Genomic DNA, 19,278 nt, shown 5'->3' with positions numbered 1-19,278 from the left:
CCACTGGCACCAATACTGGGGAAAGACAGAGCTGTTCCATTGGGACAGGCTCCACTTTAACTGGGCTGGGACCAGTGTCCTGTTGAGTTGAATAACTGGGCCAGTGGACAGGGCTTTAAACTAATACGGGGACGGGAGGAGGCGATGGGAGGATTCAGGAAAGGGTAAATTTGCCCCCAGTGTAGGGAGGTGATAGGGAATATGGGATTACTGTAGGGTTAGAATAGATGGGTGGTTGTTGGTCGGCGCAGACTCGGTGGGCCGAAGGGCTTGTTTCAGTGCTGTATCTCTAAATAAAAAAAATAAATAAATTCAAATGCAGCAAGGGAAATGTCAATGCTGTACAGCAGAGCAGCGGTTTGGCTAATAATAAGCAGAGTGGGTCAGGAAGGGACAGTGGAAGGGATTTTGATTTGATTGAGAGTGGGATTGGGGCCGGGTGGTTGCTAAAACATGTCCCTTGGGTCGGCATGCTAGCTTCCTGCTGCAAAACCGGCACGTTCCAAGTTTAAAAGGCTGCAACAGGAGACAGAAGTGGCAACCTGCCTGAACTGCTTAAATGGCCAGTTAAACCTCTTAATGAGCTTGTTGTCAGCTCATTAAGAGCCAGTTTCGAATTTTCTTTTGAAGGTGTGGGATCCACGCAGGGTGGGACTAAGTGGCAAAAATTTCTTGGACCTGACAACCTGCATCCTAGGGTTTTGAAAAGAGGTGGCTGCAGAGATAGTGGATGCATAGGTTTTGATCTTCCAGATACCTTAAATTCTTCAACATTTCCAAGGATTGAAAGGTAGCAAACATACCCACCAATTAAGAAAGGAGGAGAGAAAATGAGGAAATATAGGCCAGTTAGCTTAATATCAGTAGTTGGCAAATTGCTAGAATCTATTATTAGGAGATGTGATAACAGGGCACTTAGGAAATCATAATATGATTAAGCAGTGTCAACATGGACCTAGGAAAGGAAAGAGTGTTTTGAGGATGTAACTCGTACAATGAGGTGAGACTGCCCTTGACATCATGGCAGCATTTGACCGAGTATGGCATCAAGGAACTCGAGCAAAACTGGAGTCGGGGGAAAACTCTCTGCTGGTTGGAGTCGATAGTTGTGGTTGTTGATCATCTCAGATCCAGGACATCACTGCAGGAGTTCCTCAGGGTAGTGTCCTAGGCCCAACCATCTTCAGCTGCTTTATCAATGACCTTCCTTCAATTATAAGGTCAGAAGTGGAGGTATTCGCTGATGATTGCACAATGCTCAGCACCATTTGCGACTCCTCAGATAGTGAAGCAGTCAGTGTAGAAATACAGCAAGACTTGGACAACATCCAGGCTTGGGCTGATAAGTGGCAAGTAACATTTGCGCCACACAAGTGCCAGGCATTGACCATCTCCAACAAGAGAGAATCTAACCATCTCCCCTTGGCATTCAATGGCATAATGATCATTGAATCCCCCACTATCAATATCCTCGGGGTTACCATTGATCAGAAACTGAACTGGAGTAGCCATATAAATACCATGGCTCCGAGAACAGATCAGAGGCTAGGAACCCTGTGGCGAGTGACTCACATCGGGACTCCTCAAAGCCTGTCCACCATCTACAAGGCACAAGTCAGGAGTGTGATGGAATACTCTCCACTTGCCTGGATGCAGCTCCAACAACACTCAAGAAGCTCGCCACCATCCAGAACAAAACAGCACGCTTGATTGGCAACCCATTCACAAACATTCACTCCCTCCACCACCGACGCATAGTGACAACAGTGTGGACCATCTACAAGATGCACTGCAGCAATGCACCAAGACTCTTTAGACTGCAGCTTCCAAACCCACGACCTCTACCAGCTAGAAGGACAAGGGCAGCAGATGCATAGGACCACCACCACCTGCACATTCCCCTCCAAGCCACACACCATCCTGACTTGGAACTATAATCTCATTCCTTCACTGTCGCTGGGTCAAAATCCTAACAACACTGTAGGTGTACCTACCCCACATGGACTGCAGCAGATCAAGAAGGCAGCTCACCACCACCTTCTCAAGGGCAATTAGGGATGGGCAATAAATGCTGGTCTAGACAGCGACACCCACATCCCATGAACGAATAAATGAAAAAGATGGATAAGGGGGAAAAAGTGGAGATGGTATATTTGGATTTTCAAAAAGCATTCAGTCAGGTGCCACATAAGACGTAAATCAGGACTCATGGGATTGGGCGTAATATATTAAATTGGATTGAGGATTGGTTAATGGACAGAAAACAGAGAATAGGAATGAACGAGTGAATGAATTTGCAGGTTGGCAGGCTGCAACTAGCTGTGTACTGCAAGGTTCAGTACTTGGGCCTCAGCTATTTACAATCTTAATGACTTAGATGAGGGGACCGAGAGTAACATATTCAAGTTTGCTGACGATACAAAGTTAGGTGGGAAAGTGAGGAGGATGCAAAAAGACTATAGAGGGATATAAGCAAGAAAAGGGCAGATGGAACACAATTGGTGAAGTGTGAAGTTAACCAGTTTGGAAAGAAAAATAAAAAAGCAGAATTTTATTGTATGGTGAGAGACTGGGAACCCGGTGTCCCTGTACATGAATCACAGCAAGTTAACATGTGGGTACAGCAAGCAATTAGGAAGGCAAATGGTATTTTAGTTTTTGTTACAAAGGAATTGGAGTATAAGAGTAGAGAAGTCTCACTACTATTATCCAACCCATTGATGAGGCCACACCTGGAGTACTGTGAGCAGTTTTGGTCTCCATACAAAAGACATACTTGCTCTAGGGGGTTGCAACAAAGGTTCACTAGACTGGCTACTGGGATGGGAGGATTGATCTATGAGAAGAGATCAAGTAGACTGGACCTATATTCCCTGGAGCATAGAAAAATGAGAGGTGATTTAATTGAAACATATAACATTCTTAAGGGTTTTGACAGGGTAGATGCTGAGAAACTATTACCCCTGGCTGGGAAATCCAGAAAACGGGGGTCACAGTTTCAGAATAAGGGGACAGCCATTTAGGACTGAGATGAGGAGAAATGTCTTCACTCAAAGGTTTGGAATCTTCCGAATTCACCGGGAACCGTGGATGTTCAGTTATTGAGTACATTCAAGACAGAAGTCCATAAATTTTGGGTCCTAAGGGAATTAAAGGATACTGAGATAGTGTGGGAAGGTGGATTTGAGGTAAAAGATCAGCCATGGCCTTGTTAAATGGTACAGCAGGCTTGAAGAGCCAAATGGCCTACTGCTGCTCCTATTTTTTACATTCTTATCTTAGTGAATTGTACAGAGCAGCAAATTTAATATAAAAGGTAGTATGCCATCCCATTCCTTTGCACATTGTTACGACCAGGTGAGAAAGGGGTCTAGGGTTCCCTCTCAGCCTTCATCTGGTCTTACCATAACAGGGTTTAATTTTTAACACCGTTTTTTTTTAGCTCCCCCTTAGTGAATCCTTGTTCACTAACTTTCAATTATAAAGCAAAGAAACCAGCCAAACGGATTTTCTTATGTTTAAAGAAAAAAGGTTGAACTTTATTAAAAACTTAAACTCTAATTCGATTAACGCCTACGGATATACGACGCGCCCACGTTAGCATGCATACGTGATTCACACATGCAGATAGAGACAGAAAAGAACAAAATGAATAAAGTGGAAAAGTTTGAGGCGATATCTGAAGATGTTTTTGGTTACTGTTCTTTGGGTTCGCTGTAGAGTCCTTGATTGTAGGTAGGTCTTGCTTTTCATTGGGGCCCAGTATTCTTCTTAAACCTTGGTTGATGTAGGAGACTTTTCTTAAAGTTCATGTGTCCTCAGTGGGTCCAGAGGCTTGTGAGAAAGAGATAGGAGCAGACAGCAGATGTCTTCTCAGTCCAGCAGCAAACAGTCTTTTCTGAGTTCAAAAACTCTGTGGCTAGTTCAAAAAACCCTGGACCAGCCAGTTAGTCATGTGCCCAGCTGGTTCAACCAGTCCTGGCTTTTGTGAATGGTGTCACCTTGGCATTCTCTGGAATGCTCTTCCTTACCAACTTCAATGACTGGTGATCAAAATCCATTGTGGGTTGAATGTGTCAGGGAATGGCCCTTTTGTCTCCACAAGCACTGTCTGTTAGTATGCAAATGTTTGGCAGCCCTTGTAACAGGCCTTCTCTTCTTCCCAGCGAGTTTAAAATCAATGTTCATATGACATGCATGACAACATGTAAATGTTCATGTTTTGCAATGGTCCACTGCTACATAGATAAGACCATGGTCTATTCATTTATTATTTGCCTGAACTAGCTTTTAAATGTTATATGCATGCTTTAATCTGGCAGTAAGTAAGACTTCCCAATGCAGCAGGAGGCCAATAAGGCGGTTGGGATTTACAATTAAAAATGCAAAAAAAAAAGTTACAGTGATTGAAGGAATAACAATGGATTCAGTTTTTCCATCTGCATTGATGACATTGGCACTCAACACACACTAAAACACAATCATAGTATTTTCGTATCAGATTAATTTCCCAAAACCCAGAAATTACATTTTCTGTAGAAGAATATTAGCCCAGCCCGCTTGCCCATGATTCTGGCCTAACAGAAACTGATAAATCACAACAGGACAGAGGTTAACAACAATCCTCTTCCAGTGCACCACAAAAGGCAATGATCCACCCTGAAGGATCCTTCATTATGTCGGCAAGACTGCTGAAATTCTCCTGATCCAGTCAAGAATCAGTTATCACTTTATTCCGACCCTTAAACTGTACAAAAGCAAAATACCGCGGATGCTGGAAATCTGAAATATAAACAGAAAATGCTGGAAATACTCAGCAGGTCTAGTAGCATCTGTGGAGAGAGAAACAGACTGTAGCTGTTCAGTGACTCAGCCAACTCCAGTGATGCTGGCTTTAACAGCTTCCTACTAACCATCCTGGGGACTTGTCTTTCCTCATTTAACCTGATGGGGCCCCTAAGAAGCACAGAGAAGGACACTGCTCTTCCATGTATAATGTAGGCTGTAAGATTGATGAGATATTCTGTGTTTTTGCCAGAATTATCTTGCAGGGGTCAGGAAGAAAATCCTCAAGAGATTAATTGCAGGGGATGGGGGATAGAGTTTGGGATAAACCAAACCTTTTTATGGAGGGAGAAGAAAAATCTGGAAAATACACAGCAGCTTGTTCAAGATTGAGGAAGAGGTTAAGAATTCAGGCAGGGCCTTTATCAGAAGGGTTTGGGCCATAAATGGTCTACACCTGAATTGTTAACCTGTCTGTTTAGACACTGTAGATCTCCAGCAACCACAATGTTTCTCTCCTCTGCCTGCCTACTCTGGGGTTGGTGTCGGCTATTTCCTTTCACTGTCCACCATGCCCTCATGCTGCTTTTAACTCTCAGGCAGGGAACAATCCTGCCTAGGAGTCAGGATTCTGTCAGGTTCTGGAAACTATATCATTATGTAAGTGAGGCTGTTGATATTCACCTGATCCAGTCGAACCCCAGTAGCTGTTCACTATATTAATAGCATCATTACTTCAGACTGCAGAGGAATTTCTACCTTCTTGTGGCACTTCAGACTTAAATATTTTAAGTAACACAACATATACATTTATACAGCAGCACTTACACTTTCTGAACCATGGTGCACAGGGCAATCGGCTACAGCGTCTTCACTGTCGGGTTTTACGTTCTCTTTATTTTCCGTAGAAGGGGAGTTATCAGCAACTGCAAAGTTAGTCACCAAATCAGGTAAACTTGTGGAGGGGAATTTCTGGAAATGGATCTCAGATTCGTCCTATAAGAAGGAGAAAGCAGGGGAAAAGGATAATTAAAAATGGCTGGTTTTCATAATGATAGCGTGTGCGCGCTCCACAATAATGCATATGTCATCTTTGCATTATTATGAAATATTTCAAAATACCATTTTTTTTGTCCAGTTTATTTTATTTTCCCTAATTTTATAACCAATCTCCTAAACACCATTTTCAGCCTTGACAGTAGGGAATCAAGCCTGTAGCTCCTCCATACATTATGGAACCTCTACTTGCATAAAGTGCACATCCCTCAGGCAAGACTAATGATGTCAGACTTTTTTTCACCAGTGTGACATCCTGCCCAGTAGTCTGGCTGAGAACTGGCACACCTCAATGCACCCGTTACTAAGCACTGAAGTATCACCAACTACAGGGGAGATATGAGAAAATGCAGAGACTTACAAACCCCTGAAACTTAGATTTTTACAACCTGAGTCTGCACTGCAAAGCCACACTGAAGCTTTTGAAATAAAAACAGAAAATGCTGGAAATACAGAGAAACAGAGTTCATGTTTCAGGTCTGGGACCTTTCCTCAGAACTGGAAAAAGTTAGAAATATAACAGATTTTGAGCAAGTGAAAGGAGTGGGGGGGGGGAAAGAAGAACAAAAGGGAAGGTCTGTGATAGGGTGGAGGGCAGGAGAGATTAAATGATGAAAGCTTTCATGGTGCAAGGCCAAAGGGAGTGGTAATGGGATAAGTAAAGGAACAAAAGACGTGTCTGCAGCAGGTGTGCATGGCAAGATCCTGAATAGATGCTGTACGAAAGCAAAGGAAATGAGAGAAATGAGAAAAGAAACAAACCAGTAAAAGAAAAATTAAATAAAATGGGGGCAGAGGTAATGATCTAAAATTATTGAACTCAATATTGAGTCCAGAAAGCTGTAAAGTGCCCAGTCAACAGATAAGGTGCTGTTCCTTGAGCTTGCTTTGATTTTCACTGGAAAGGTCAGAGTGGGAGCAAGTTGGAGGATTAAAACAATAGGCGACTGGAAGCTTGGGGTCACGCCTGCAGACTGAATGGAGCTATTCTGTAAAGTGGTCACCCAGTCTGCGTTTGGTCTCCCCATTGTAGAGGAGACTACATCGTGGGCAGTGAATACAGTATACTAAATTGAAAGAAATACAAGTAAATTGCTGTTTCACTTGGAAGGAGTGTTTGGGGCCTTGGTGAGAAGGGAGGCTGTTGCTGCCTCACTTACACTGATTTTGGCAGGTTAAATTGGCCGTTCCATTTCATTATTGTAACTTTTCCTATCTTCATGTTACTGATATTACTATGATCATTGATGCTCCGAACTTTCTTCCATGTTCCTCCTAAACTCCAAATTGATCACCCTACATATGTTTTCCTCTGTTCTGCTTCCTCATTATCTTGAAAACAGGCTTCCTGCACAGTTTCTCATCCCATTCCAGCATTGGAAATATGGAACTCATCTTTCTTGGTGTCCCTTTGTTCTACAATCTACAACTTTCGAAAACAGAAACTTGCAACACATACCCACTATTTCTCAATTTACCTTGTCTTCTCTCCTATTCTTTCCAACTTTGGCAGAACCTTGCAGTGTATACCTTGGCCCTTCATTTAAATTTACAAATTTTAAAAAATGCTTTAAAAATCAGTTTTAATATATACCTGGTTTTCCAAGTTCTGTAAAATTTGATTTTTAAGTAGCATAAAACTAGGACAATATACAATATATAAGTGATAAAGAATCAAATAGTCATTTTGTTGTATAAAACTTGAGTATTGCTGAAAATAGAGACATGTTGAAGCTTTTCGTCTTGCATTCATCAGGACAATCCACAAGAATAACCAATGTAAGGGAAAACAACAACTTATACTGCATGAGAAGAGAGTGCTGATTGGTTGACAAGTGAACTCTGATTGGTAGAGGCATTGCCATGGAGAATGCACCAGTTTACGGTGACTAACAGTTAATTGGCAAGCTTTGTCCTGATGAGTGCAAGAAAAGCTTTGATCAAGAACCATTATAAGCTTGAGTGCAATCTTGGTGATTCTTTACATGCCTCAAGGTTTTCCAGTGGGGTCTCACTTTATGAGCTGTTCTTCTCAATTTATCTTTGAAAATATTACAGAAACAGCTATCTGTTTAGGAAATTGAAGGAATCTATAGACGAATTGCTTTGTAGAATTGTGATCTCCAGGGAGTAATTAGCTATGAAATCTAGATCATGAACTGAATTAAAATATAATAGTCAAGACATGAATTAAACATAACACCATTATTCATCAACACAGCTTCAGTTTTGAAGATATTTTAAGCATAGTATATTTAGGTTCAGAATAATTCAATATTAATGTCAGGGCACTGATAGAAAATGATGGCTATGTCACATAATTTGCTCCAATTAAGGCAATGGCTGGAGTATTACATTAACATTCCATTTTTTAACAAGACTTACAGAATTGAAAGGTCACACGCCATAAACTCTACAGGCAGCAGGGGCAAGTTATTTGTGCACCATTCTTCCAGCAGTGTGATCATAAAGCAATTACAGACAAGGAAGGCTATTCAGCACATCTTAGTGCATTTTATTTTATTTTTTCATGGGGTGTGGGCATCACTGGCAAGATCAGCATTTGTTGCCTATCTCTAATTGCCCTGGACAACTGAGTAGCTTGCTAGGCCATTTCAGAGGGCAGCAATTAACAATCAACCACCTTGCTGTGGGTCTGGAGTCACATGTAGGCCAGACCAGGTAAGGATGGCAGATTTCCTTCCCTAAAGGACATTAGTGAACCAGAAGGGTTTTTACAACAATTGATAGTTTCATGGCACAATTACTGTGACTAGCTTTGAATTCCATATTTTTATTAATTAATTAAATTTAAAATTTGACCAGCTGCAGCAGCGGGATTTGAACCCGTGCCTGGGGCATTAGCCTGGGCCTGTGGATTACAAGTTCAGTGACATTACCACTATGCCACATCTCCCTCTCTACAGTGAAATGGCTCTTTCTGTGTTGCTTCCAATGGGGGATTTAAGTTTCATTTTATTAACTTGAACTCCTGGAAGGTGAGGCTCTCAAACAAGAATGCAAATTGAAACCGTACCCTTGATTGCTATGATTATTGTTGTATCATGTGATTACCAGGATGGTAGATGGCAAATTAGTTGCACCTTGGTCTTTTAGGTCTAGCAATTCCTATATTCCTATATGTTACAATTTATATGTCTATTTAAAAGCAATTTACAATATTCCTACAGGGATCATCCTGGAGTGGCAAAACTGACAATGGTACTGTTTTATTCACGATTGAGAGTGGTAAATCTATACAATGACCAGGGGCCTGAATTTCTGCAGCGGTAGCCCTGATCTCCTTCTGCAACTTCAACTCAATCTGCGGAGTCCGCGAAATTCAGACAAGCACAACAGTATAAAGTGCAAGCCTGCTGGTGCCACTTCTCCCATCTGATGCCTGAACTCAGTACAGATTCCTGATGCTGACTTAAAATTGGAACCAGCTTTGACAATAAATACATAGAGAGAAGATTTAAAATCAACAGCAGGAGCTGGGACTGGGATCAAGTGGGAGAGTTGCCATTTAAATAAAGCAATAAGGGAGACATTCAAACAATCAAACAAATGGCTGACGCCATATAACCAGGGGTTCCACCAATCTCTTATTAGGTTTTGGCAGGAGATTGGGACAACTCCTATAAAAATTCAAGGCCCAGGTTTTCAATGTCACATTTTTGTAAAAAGCCAGCCATTGAGAGCTATCCCTGAGATTCAGGAGAGTGTGATTTACAATGGATCAGGTGCATAGTCATATTGACTCTCCTAAAAAGGATCTTCTTCACATAGGCACAACATATAGAGGAAAACTGGGCAGGAAGCACACAATCCTCCTGCCTGATTTCCCACTGTATGTTGCACCCAGGTGACTCCTGAACCTCCAAGCTCAATTAGATGAAAATCTTCCACAGTGCTTTGAAGAGAAAAGGACAGAAAACAGAAAAAAATCTTGCTTCCACATGGAGCACCTACCCTGCTTGCAACAACTAGCTGTACAAGTCCTGCTGCTGACCGAAGTAGTGCAACTGCCTCTTGGTGTGAGAGTCCAACGAGTGACTGTCCATTAATCATCAGCAGCTCATCGCCTGCTTTCAGTCTTCCATCCCTGGTAGAAGAAATGAGCAAAACTATCAGGCAAGTGATAGGACTGGACTGTAACATTTAAAGAGTGGACATCATGCATGATATCCCGAAATTACAACAGTGATGGCAATTCAAACATGATTCACTAGCTGTGAAGCACTTGTGATGTCCTGAGGTTGTGAAAGATGCTATATAAATTCAAGTTCTTTCTTTCAAAGTATTTAGAAATTTAAAAAAAACACATAACCAACCCCCCGGCGGCAGCCATCTTAAAATTTGTGGCACTAATTGGAGGCATGTCCAAAAAACATCAGATACAAGGTGAAGTGGCAGGTTTCAGATTTTTACATCACATAATGTGAAAATCAATAAAGAAAATATAGATTTTAGACTGGGAAGAAGAGTGTAAAAGGCAAGGGGGGGGGTTAAGAATTCCTAAAATTGAGAACTTTCTTAGTCAATATGTTTCTAGTCCAACAAGGAAGCAGTCCTGAATTTAGTTCCAGGGAACGATAGGATAATTGGAGTGTGTGTCAGTAGGAGAACATGTGGGTAATAGTGATCATAATATATTTGGGTTTAAAGTAATTACAGAAAGGGACAAAGAAAAATCAATGGTGAAAACACCCAACTGTAAAATTCAAGCTGAATAAAGAGAACGCAGGGAGAAATTGAAAAACGATATAAGAACGGCAAAGAGCATATGAGGAAAGGTTACTGTACAACATAAAAGGGAAGGCAAAAATATAAACATAAAAAGTAAAAAGATATTGAAAGAAATGATAGGGTTGATAAGGGGCAGAAAAAAAAGTCTGCTTGTGGAGGCAGAAGGCATGACTGAAGTACTGAATGAATACTTTGCATCTTCACAAAAGAGGATGAAGTTAATGTTGCAGAAATGGAGGATATAGTAGAGATACTGCAAAGGATAAAAATACATAGAAAGGAGCTGGTAAAACATCACTCAAATGAACAAGTCAACCAGTCCAGATGCGCTGCATCCTAGGTTGCTGAGGGAAGCAAGGGTGGAGATAGCAGAAGCTCCCACCACAATCTTTTAATCCTCCTTAGGCATGGGAGTGGTGCCAAAGGACTAGAGCAGGGGTTGGCAACGTGTCCATACATGGACGCCAGTGTACGTGGTAAAAATTGAGGTCCGTGGTAAAAATTGAGGTCCGTGGTAATTTTACAGGTCTTGCTCTAAGTCTTTCAACTCAAGTTTTAAAATAAAATAAGATTTTAAAACACAAGTTGGAGTAAGACATTTAAAATTATCAGGAGTGAAGGATCGGGATCCTTGGGGCATTGGGCTAGGTCCTATGGCCCGCCAAAGTTTTGTACCCAGTCCGCCAATTAAGAGCGTGAATGGTTTGCCTGCGCACAGACCTTGGTCGAATCGGAGAGCGGGGGAGGCGGGATTCGTTGGGAAGACTGGTGCAATAAATTAGGGGGCAGGGACCAATGAGAGCAGGGCAGGGGACAGTGCTAGCGGAGCCGTCAATGGAGTGCTCCCTGCCCGCGTCCAACCTGCAGAATCAGCCATGGAGAGCATTGATGTGTGTAGAACAGATAGGACAGCGCACAGGAAAGCAATGATAGAATTGGAAAGGTAAGACTTCTTTGAAGCAGACAGTCCATATTTTCAGCTCTCCAAAGGCCCTGGTTTCTCTGAGTGCGGGGCCAATGTGTTTCTGCTCCTGGTGCATGGTGGGGCGGGAGGGTGAAGGGAGAGAGGCTGGGGGGGTAGAGGGGGAGAGAGAGCGAGAGAGAGAGAGAGAGAGAGAGAGAGGGGAGAGAGAGAAAGAGAGTGGGGGGAGAGAGAGAGAAAGAGAGTGAGAGAGAGAGACTGTGGATGGAGAGAGTGTGATCTCTGTCTCTCTCTTCCCCTGCCCCCACCACCTTCCACTCTCTCTCTTCCCCCCCACTCTCTCTTTCCCCGCTCTCTCTCTCTCCCTCCACACTCTCTCTCTCTCTCCCCCCACTCTGGGAGAAGGCCGCCACATACCCCGAGATCAGGAGGGCCTGGCCCGATATTACTGGCAGCGGCGAGGCCTCGTGGCGGCCCCCCCACTGCTCGGCAATGGGACCCCAATTTGAATATTTAAGTAAATTAAAATGAATTAATTAATGAAGCCTCAAGCTGCCGCATGTCCCGCTGCGATCTTCGGCCCGGTGGCCGACATTCCCGTGCCTTCGGATCCCCGATGGGGAAACGAGGCGCCACACTGGTGGGGAGGAGGGAGGAGGTAAGTTTCTCATTGTGCGGGGGGGAGGGCGGTGGGGATGGGGTCAAAGTAACGTCATGGGTGTAGGGGATGGTGGGAAGGGTTGTAGTTGAAAGTTTGTGCAGTTTGGGAGCAGGGGGTAAGGTCAGATGGTAAAGGTATGTTTCTTTTGGGGGGGGTAAAGGGCAAATGATTAATTTAATCGGAGTGGGGCAGAAGAAGTGTATTTATTTATTTTAATTCACTTTATCTTTAAATATTTAAATTAGCCGGTATGGCCTGCGCACAGGCAGCTGACACCATTGCCGGGGACGGACAGCTCCAGATGATCGGGGGGTGCGGCCCACCCCAGCTATTTAAGTGAGCTGCCGCTCTTAGAATTGCAGTAGCTCTGCGACATGCAGCCTGCATGAACAGGCCACCGCTTTTTTCGCCCACCATTGAAATCGGCAGCAGGCACATTAGGGATGGGCAATAAATGCTGGCCTCGCCAGCAACACCATGAAAGAATAAAGAAAATTACATCATGATCTTTAGGTAAGTTAAACTGTTCCAAACTTAACTATAATTTTAATAGAGTTTTTTTTATTCATGCGTGGGATGTGGGCGTCGCTAGCTAGGCCAGAGTTATTGCCCATCCCTAATTGCCCTCGAGAAGGTGCAGGTGAGCGGCCTTCTTGAACTGCTGAAGTCCTTGGTGTGTAGGTACACCAACACTGCTGTTAGGAAGGGAGCTCCAGGATTTTGACCCAGCGACAGTGAAGCTCTTCCACTTGCTGGTGATATAGTTGCACTTCAATTGCATTCTCTTACTTTCTGTAAGTGCTCAGTGAGATAAAAGGGACTGATAAACTGGAAATAAACTGCTTTTTGCTTGGGCAGCTTACATTTGAGTTGAGGTCTTTAAAACAGTAGCTTACTCTGGATCAAGCAGAAGGGTTGAACAACATTTTCTCAGTCTGTATCATATTTCTTATGTACATCAAATTAACCAATCTTTTGAAATCTAGATAATGGCAGATCATTTTTGGCAGAAATGCTATCTGGAAAATCCAGATGTATTATACCAATTTTATAGCTATTGAAACAAAATAGATTGGGATTTGTTTTAAAAAGTATGCTAATACATCACATGCCTTCCAGAACGATCATGGTATAAGACTGATGAAGTTAATTGCCCTTTGTTTTAATTGATGTGTGTTCCATTCACAGCCCCATCATTGACAAAACATGTACTTTGTATTGTTATTATCTTTATTAAGGTTATCAGGACACACAATCCACACAGTTGGACATAAACTAAAATTTACTACTTTGTACCAAACCAGAAGCAACTGGTAATGGAGCTGCCAGCAGCAACATGAGGAGACATCAAGAAAACTGGGGATTGGTGTAAACTGACCGGTGTGGTGCATATCATTAGAACCACACATTTGGCTACAGTACTATATATGCCAACATTCTGGATCCAATGTTATTTATTTTCTGGCTCCAAAAACAATTTCCTCTCGATGTGCTCCTGTTTCATCCCACTAATTGGAAGTTTGTGTCTCAAAAACCGGTTACTTGCACTGTCAACTATAACTTCCATGTTGCTGTTTGTTTATAGCCAAGAGAAGGACAAATGCTTCACAGAGGTCAATGCAAGCTTGTTAATTGATTTCCTGTTTGAATTGAAGAGCAGTTTGGCTTTCTGGATTGCATTTAACAACTACAAGCCGATCAAGTAATATTCTGTTTAGCTCCAGGAACTGAGAAAAAAAAGTCAAAACCACTGTTGTCTGCAAACCTCAAGGGGGAAAGGTACTGAACAAAATTCCAGTGTAATCCAGGCTGACACTCCAATGCAGTATTGAGGGAAAGCTGAGCTATCAGAGGTGCTGTCTTTTGAATGGAAAGTTGAACAGGTAGACATAAAACGTCCCTTGACACTATTCAAAGTGTCTTGGGCAACATTTATCCCTCAACTAACATGACTAAAACAGATTATCTGTTTATTTATCTCATTGCGGTTTGTGGGACCATGCTATGCACAAATCAGCTGCCGCATTTCTTCTATAACAACACTTCAAAAGTACTTCTTTTACTTTGATGTGCTTTTGGATGTCCTGAGGTTGTGAAAGGCATTTCGATCTTGCACTGTCAAGTGCTGAACAAATTCTGTTCATTTCTGAAACTGAATTTTGTCAAAATTATTCAACAAAACTGGAGCATAAAAATGCATAGATTCTTTTCTATTTCTCCTAAATGACAATTATTTCATGCATGTTTCCGGATGAATAATCTAATTAGTAATGCAGGATAGTGTTCATTCTGTAAAGCATGGTGATATATTAGCTATTGTTCAGAAACTATTGTTTACCTTTGCGCTGCTCCTCCTTCTTCAACGTATGTAACAATGATGCCATGGGGTGAACGTTTGGATCCCCGACCTCCCGTGATCTGAATACCAAGTCCATCTGAACCCTTCACCATGTGCATCTTCCATATTTGGCAGCCTTCCCGCTGTAGGGAGGGAAATTAGATAAAAGTGTCTACAATTAATAAATATTCATGGCAACACTTCTTTTAAAGAACAAATATATTGTGCATGTTGTTCATCATTGCACTTTTTCAGGTATATGCTCCTAGCTCACAGCCTTGTTGAAGACTTCCTCTATGAATCATATAGCCAACATATCAAATAATAGGTTAGTAAAATTATGTTGCAGTAACACACAGGAGAGAGATTGAGACAGGACTGAAGTCAGAGGAAAGAAAGACTTCTGCCAACAATAAGCTACTTCTGCTTTTAAGTTTAGTTGCCATTTGCAGAAGACTATTTATTCATACGAACATACGAATTAGGAGCAGGAGTAGGCCACTCGGCCCCTCGAGCCTGCTGTGCTATTCAATACGTTCATGGCTCAACTGATTACTCTGTATTACCACTTACCCCTGATAACCTTTCACCCCCTCGCTGATCAAGAATCTATCTACCTCTGCCTTAAACATATTCCAAGACTCTGTTTCCAACGCCTTTTGAGGAAGAAAGTTCCAAAGACTCACGATCCTCAGAGAAAAAATGTCTCCTCATCTCTGTCTTAAATGGGTGACCCCTTATTTTTAAACAGTGACCCCTGGTTCCAGATTATCCCACAAGGGGAAACATCCTTTCCATATCCACCCTGTCAAGACTCCTTAGGATCTTATATGTTTCAATCAAGTCGCCTCTTACTCTTCTAAATTCCAGTGGATACAAGCCTAGCCTATCCAATCTTTCCTTGTAAGATAGCCTGCCCATTTCAGGTATCAGTCTAGTAAACCTTCACTGAACTGCTTCCAATACATCTTAAATAAGGAGACCAATATTGTACACAGTACTCCAGATGTGGTCTCACCAATGCCCTGTGTGGCTGAAGCATAACCTCCCTACTAATTCCCCTTGCGATAAACAATAGCATTCTGTTAGCTTTCCTAATTACGTGTTGTACCTGCATACTAACCTTTTGCGATTCATGCACTAGGACACCCAGATCACCCTGCATCTCGGAGCTCTGCAATCTCTCACCATTTAGATAATATGCCTCTTTGTTATTCTTCCTGCCAAAATGCACAACTTCACATTTTCCCACATTAAACTCCATCTGCCAGATTTTTGCCCACTCACTTAACCTATCTATATCCCTTTGTAGCCTCTTTATGTCTGCTTCACAATCTACTTTCCTACCTATCTTTGTGTCAGCAAATTTAGCAACCATACCTTCGGTCCCTTCATGTAAGTCATTTATATAAAATCACTTTTGATATTAATGTTGACATCAAATTCTGAAAGAAAAATAGATTTTCTGATCGACTTTCTAGCCCTCCTTGATATGTATGATAGAGTTCAGGCAAGTGAAACTCATTGCACTCTTTGGATTGACAACAATAGTGCTGCCAGGTTTCATAATCAGAGAACAGAATCTATGTGATTGATTTTTGTTATATATTGGGAGGAACTTGTATAGAAAGACTGACACCAGGATGGCCAGATCACATTTAATGACATCATAATGCACTGTGCATGCACATAACACAGGAATTCATTATTTTTTTAAAAAGGGGAAGCAGTGTAATTAACTATTTACAGGTACACTAACGGAACAAATCTTTGAGAAAAGCACACTTGGCAAAATAACAACGGACTCTTTTTCTTTAAATGATATCTATCAATCAAGTCTAACAGCTGGTTTACAAGGTCTTCCTGATCTTCTCACAGGTTTTGGTGTAGAATCAGGTTTTTGACTGTCTGGTTTCAGTTCAGGACTTGAAAATCTTGGGCTACATTTTATTCTTGCAATGAGGGTCCCGGCAGTGGGCTGGAAGGCGGAGGCTGACACAGCCTCGGCACCTCTGTCAGACCCCCTAAACCATTCCACGGTGAGCAGGCAATTAACTACTTGCCATTGGGGACACCTTTAAGAGACGAGCCCCCACCACCAGAGCTGCCAGCCATTCGAAAGGCAGGCAGTTCTGCAGTGCAACTGGGAGCAGTGGCAACTGCCGGTATTGCAGGAGGCCCTGCAGCACCAAAGGAGGACACCCAGAAAACGTGAGTGGGTTCGGGGTCGCTGGGGCCATTTAGGAAGGCCCCAGCGATGGGCTGGGGGGGCGGGGGCGGGTTGGTGAGGGTGGGGTGGGGTCTTACCAGGCCGGGGGGGGGTGACGATTGCCACCGGAGGGGGGGGGCCTAGACTGCCCCCAAGAGGAGGGTTCCCCACATCCACTCCCCCCCCCACTCCCAACCGACCCTGCTAGGAGGCCACCAGGTTCTACAGGCAGGGTATCCCAGTGACAGCGGCGGGCCCCTCTGCCTCCCTCAAAATTGAGGTGGAGGTGGGAGGAGGCCCTTAAGTGGCCATTAATTGGTCATTTATTGGCCTCAATTGGCCTGGGGCAAGAATGCTGTCCTTGGCTTTCCCCGCCACGGACAAAATGGCAGAGGGCCTGGCCAATGTCGGGCCCGCCTCCATGCTCGCCTCTTGTTTCTTTTTCTGAAACCGGTACTTCAGACACCAAAGTCTGAACTGGTTCACACTCTAGCAAAAGCTCGCTATCAAATGGGTCATGCTCAAGTTTTGGATTATCTCTCACTGGATCACGTGATCTACATGGACTTTCTGAAATGGTTGGGTTGACCATGATCACGGTTGTAAAGGAATTTTTGGTGGCTTATTCCTGCAATTTCAACAAATGGTACATTTGCTAACCAATGATTCTAGATCACTGTCTAGACCAGATCAATAAACAAAAGCTCTGGCTATGGATTTCATGCTAACTATACCCATGTGTTCAGTATGATGTTCTGCCAGAATCTTTTCCCTTAATAATACTCTGTGACCCCACTTAATGCATCCCTGCTCACATGAAAACTCGTTATAGCAATTGTGGAACAGTTTCTGTTCCTCATCTCTACACCAGTCAAACTCTTCCAACCATTCAAAGTCTGTTCATAGACTTTTTAAAACTAGGTCTTTCTGAGTTTCAGCTGCAATTTCAGTTGTAGTGATTGAAAAGTCCTCATTCACAACTCCTATTGTGAAAATTGCACTCTTTTGAATTACGATATTCAATGTTGTAGTCATACTGTGAGAGAAGTACAGCCCACCGCTGCATCCTTGATGCTGCCATTGTTGGTATTGCAGACTTTGGACCCAAAATAGCTATTAGGGGTTTATGAACTGTAACTAGTGTAAAGTTTTTACCCAACAAAACTGGTGAAACTTTGATTCCGAAGATGAATCCAAGCACTTCCTTTTCTATCTGCGTGTAGTTGCATTCACTTCTGATCAGGGTACGTGATGCAAATGCTATGGGCTTCTCTTGATCATCATGTATGACATGACTGATCACTGATCCAACTCCATAGTTTGAAGTGTCACATGCTAGTTTCAGGTCCTGATATGTGTCATAATCAATGAGCAGTGCATCACTGGTCAAGCTTTTCTTCCATGCATCAAAAGCATCTTGTTGTGCTTTAGACCATTCCCATTCCACATCTTTCTTCAACTACTCATGTAGTGGAGCTAACACCATTGCAAGCTCAGGGAGAAATCCCGAGTAGCATTGGACCATGTCTAGAAAAGACCTAAGCTCAGACACATCTTTTGGCTTTGGAGCAGTGACTATAGCTTCTATCTTCTCTTTCACTGACTATAGTCCTTTTTCATTGATTTTCAATCCAAAGTACACTATCTCAGATTGCATGAAAGCACATTTGCTCCTTTTCAACTTCACATTGTGATCATTAAGCCTTTTTAACACTTCATCCAATACTTGAAGATTCTCTTCCTTTGTTGTGGTCGCAATCAACACATCATCCTGATTACACAAGCAATGTGACACTCCTTGCAAAATCTTATCCATCGTAGCTTGGAAGATTTTTGGAGAAGATTTCGCACCATAGGGCAGCTACATGTAGGAGTATAATCCCCTGTATATGTTTATCGTGAGATACTGCTGACTCTCTTGATCAACATTGAGCTATGCCTAAGCATGGGACAAATCCAACTTCGAGAATAGCTTGAATCCCACTAACTCTGTATATAAATCTTGAGGGGCGGTAGTGGATAATGCTCATCATCCACGGCCTGGTTGATTGTGACTTTGTAGTCCCCACATAGTCTTACAGTTTAGTCTGACTTGGGCACTACTACAATTGGGGTTGCCCAATTATGGTGGTCAGTTTTCACTAGCACACCATTCCTCTCTAGCTTCTTTAGTTCCTCTTCAACCTGGGTTTTGAAAGCATAAGCAACTGGCCTAGTCTTGCAATATACTGGTTTTGCATCAGGCCTGATTTGCATGTGTGCTTTCACACCGATTATACCTTCACAGCTGACCTTAAAACTGTTGCTGTAACTTTTCAATTGCTGATCGAGCTTATTGGTCGTCTCAACTTGGAAAACATGCTTCCAGTCTAACTTTCGATTGCGAAGCCAGTCTTTGCCCATTAACATTGGCTTGTCAACAGATCTCACTACGACAATGGGTAACTTGAGGGACTTGCCCTCATATTGGACATTGCACTCATTTGTCCACATGTTTTTAACACATCACCAGAGTAGATTTTCTCATAGTCATAGAGAGATACAGCACTGAGTCT

At 42.6% G+C, this 19,278-nt stretch overlaps 1 protein-coding gene and 1 long non-coding RNA gene across 11 annotated transcripts in view; one reads left to right on the top strand and one right to left on the bottom strand.

The window, feature by feature from the left end:
* Positions 1–19,278, bottom strand: part of pdzd2 (PDZ domain containing 2) — a 632,977-nt gene that overhangs the window by 177,427 nt on the left and 436,272 nt on the right. For all 9 annotated transcript variants that reach the window (XM_068032021.1, XM_068032011.1, XM_068032069.1 and 6 more), the window contains 3 exons: positions 14,515–14,657; positions 9,817–9,949; positions 5,614–5,781 (listed from right to left, as the gene is read on the bottom strand). In XM_068032021.1, the coding sequence (XP_067888122.1) occupies positions 5,614–5,781; positions 9,817–9,949; positions 14,515–14,657 (444 nt within the window). The remainder of the gene's footprint in view (positions 1–5,613; positions 5,782–9,816; positions 9,950–14,514; positions 14,658–19,278) is intronic.
* The window catches only part of LOC137370054 (uncharacterized), an 88,651-nt gene that overhangs the window by 17,600 nt on the left and 51,773 nt on the right, over positions 1–19,278 (top strand). The gene's annotated exons all lie outside the window — the stretch shown is intronic.

Source organism: Heterodontus francisci, chromosome 1 (assembly GCF_036365525.1).
Source record: "Heterodontus francisci isolate sHetFra1 chromosome 1, sHetFra1.hap1, whole genome shotgun sequence".
Classification (NCBI taxonomy): domain Eukaryota; kingdom Metazoa; phylum Chordata; class Chondrichthyes; order Heterodontiformes; family Heterodontidae; genus Heterodontus; species Heterodontus francisci.
Note: the sequence above shows the minus strand (reverse complement) of the source record. Positions and strands in the feature narration are given on the sequence as shown.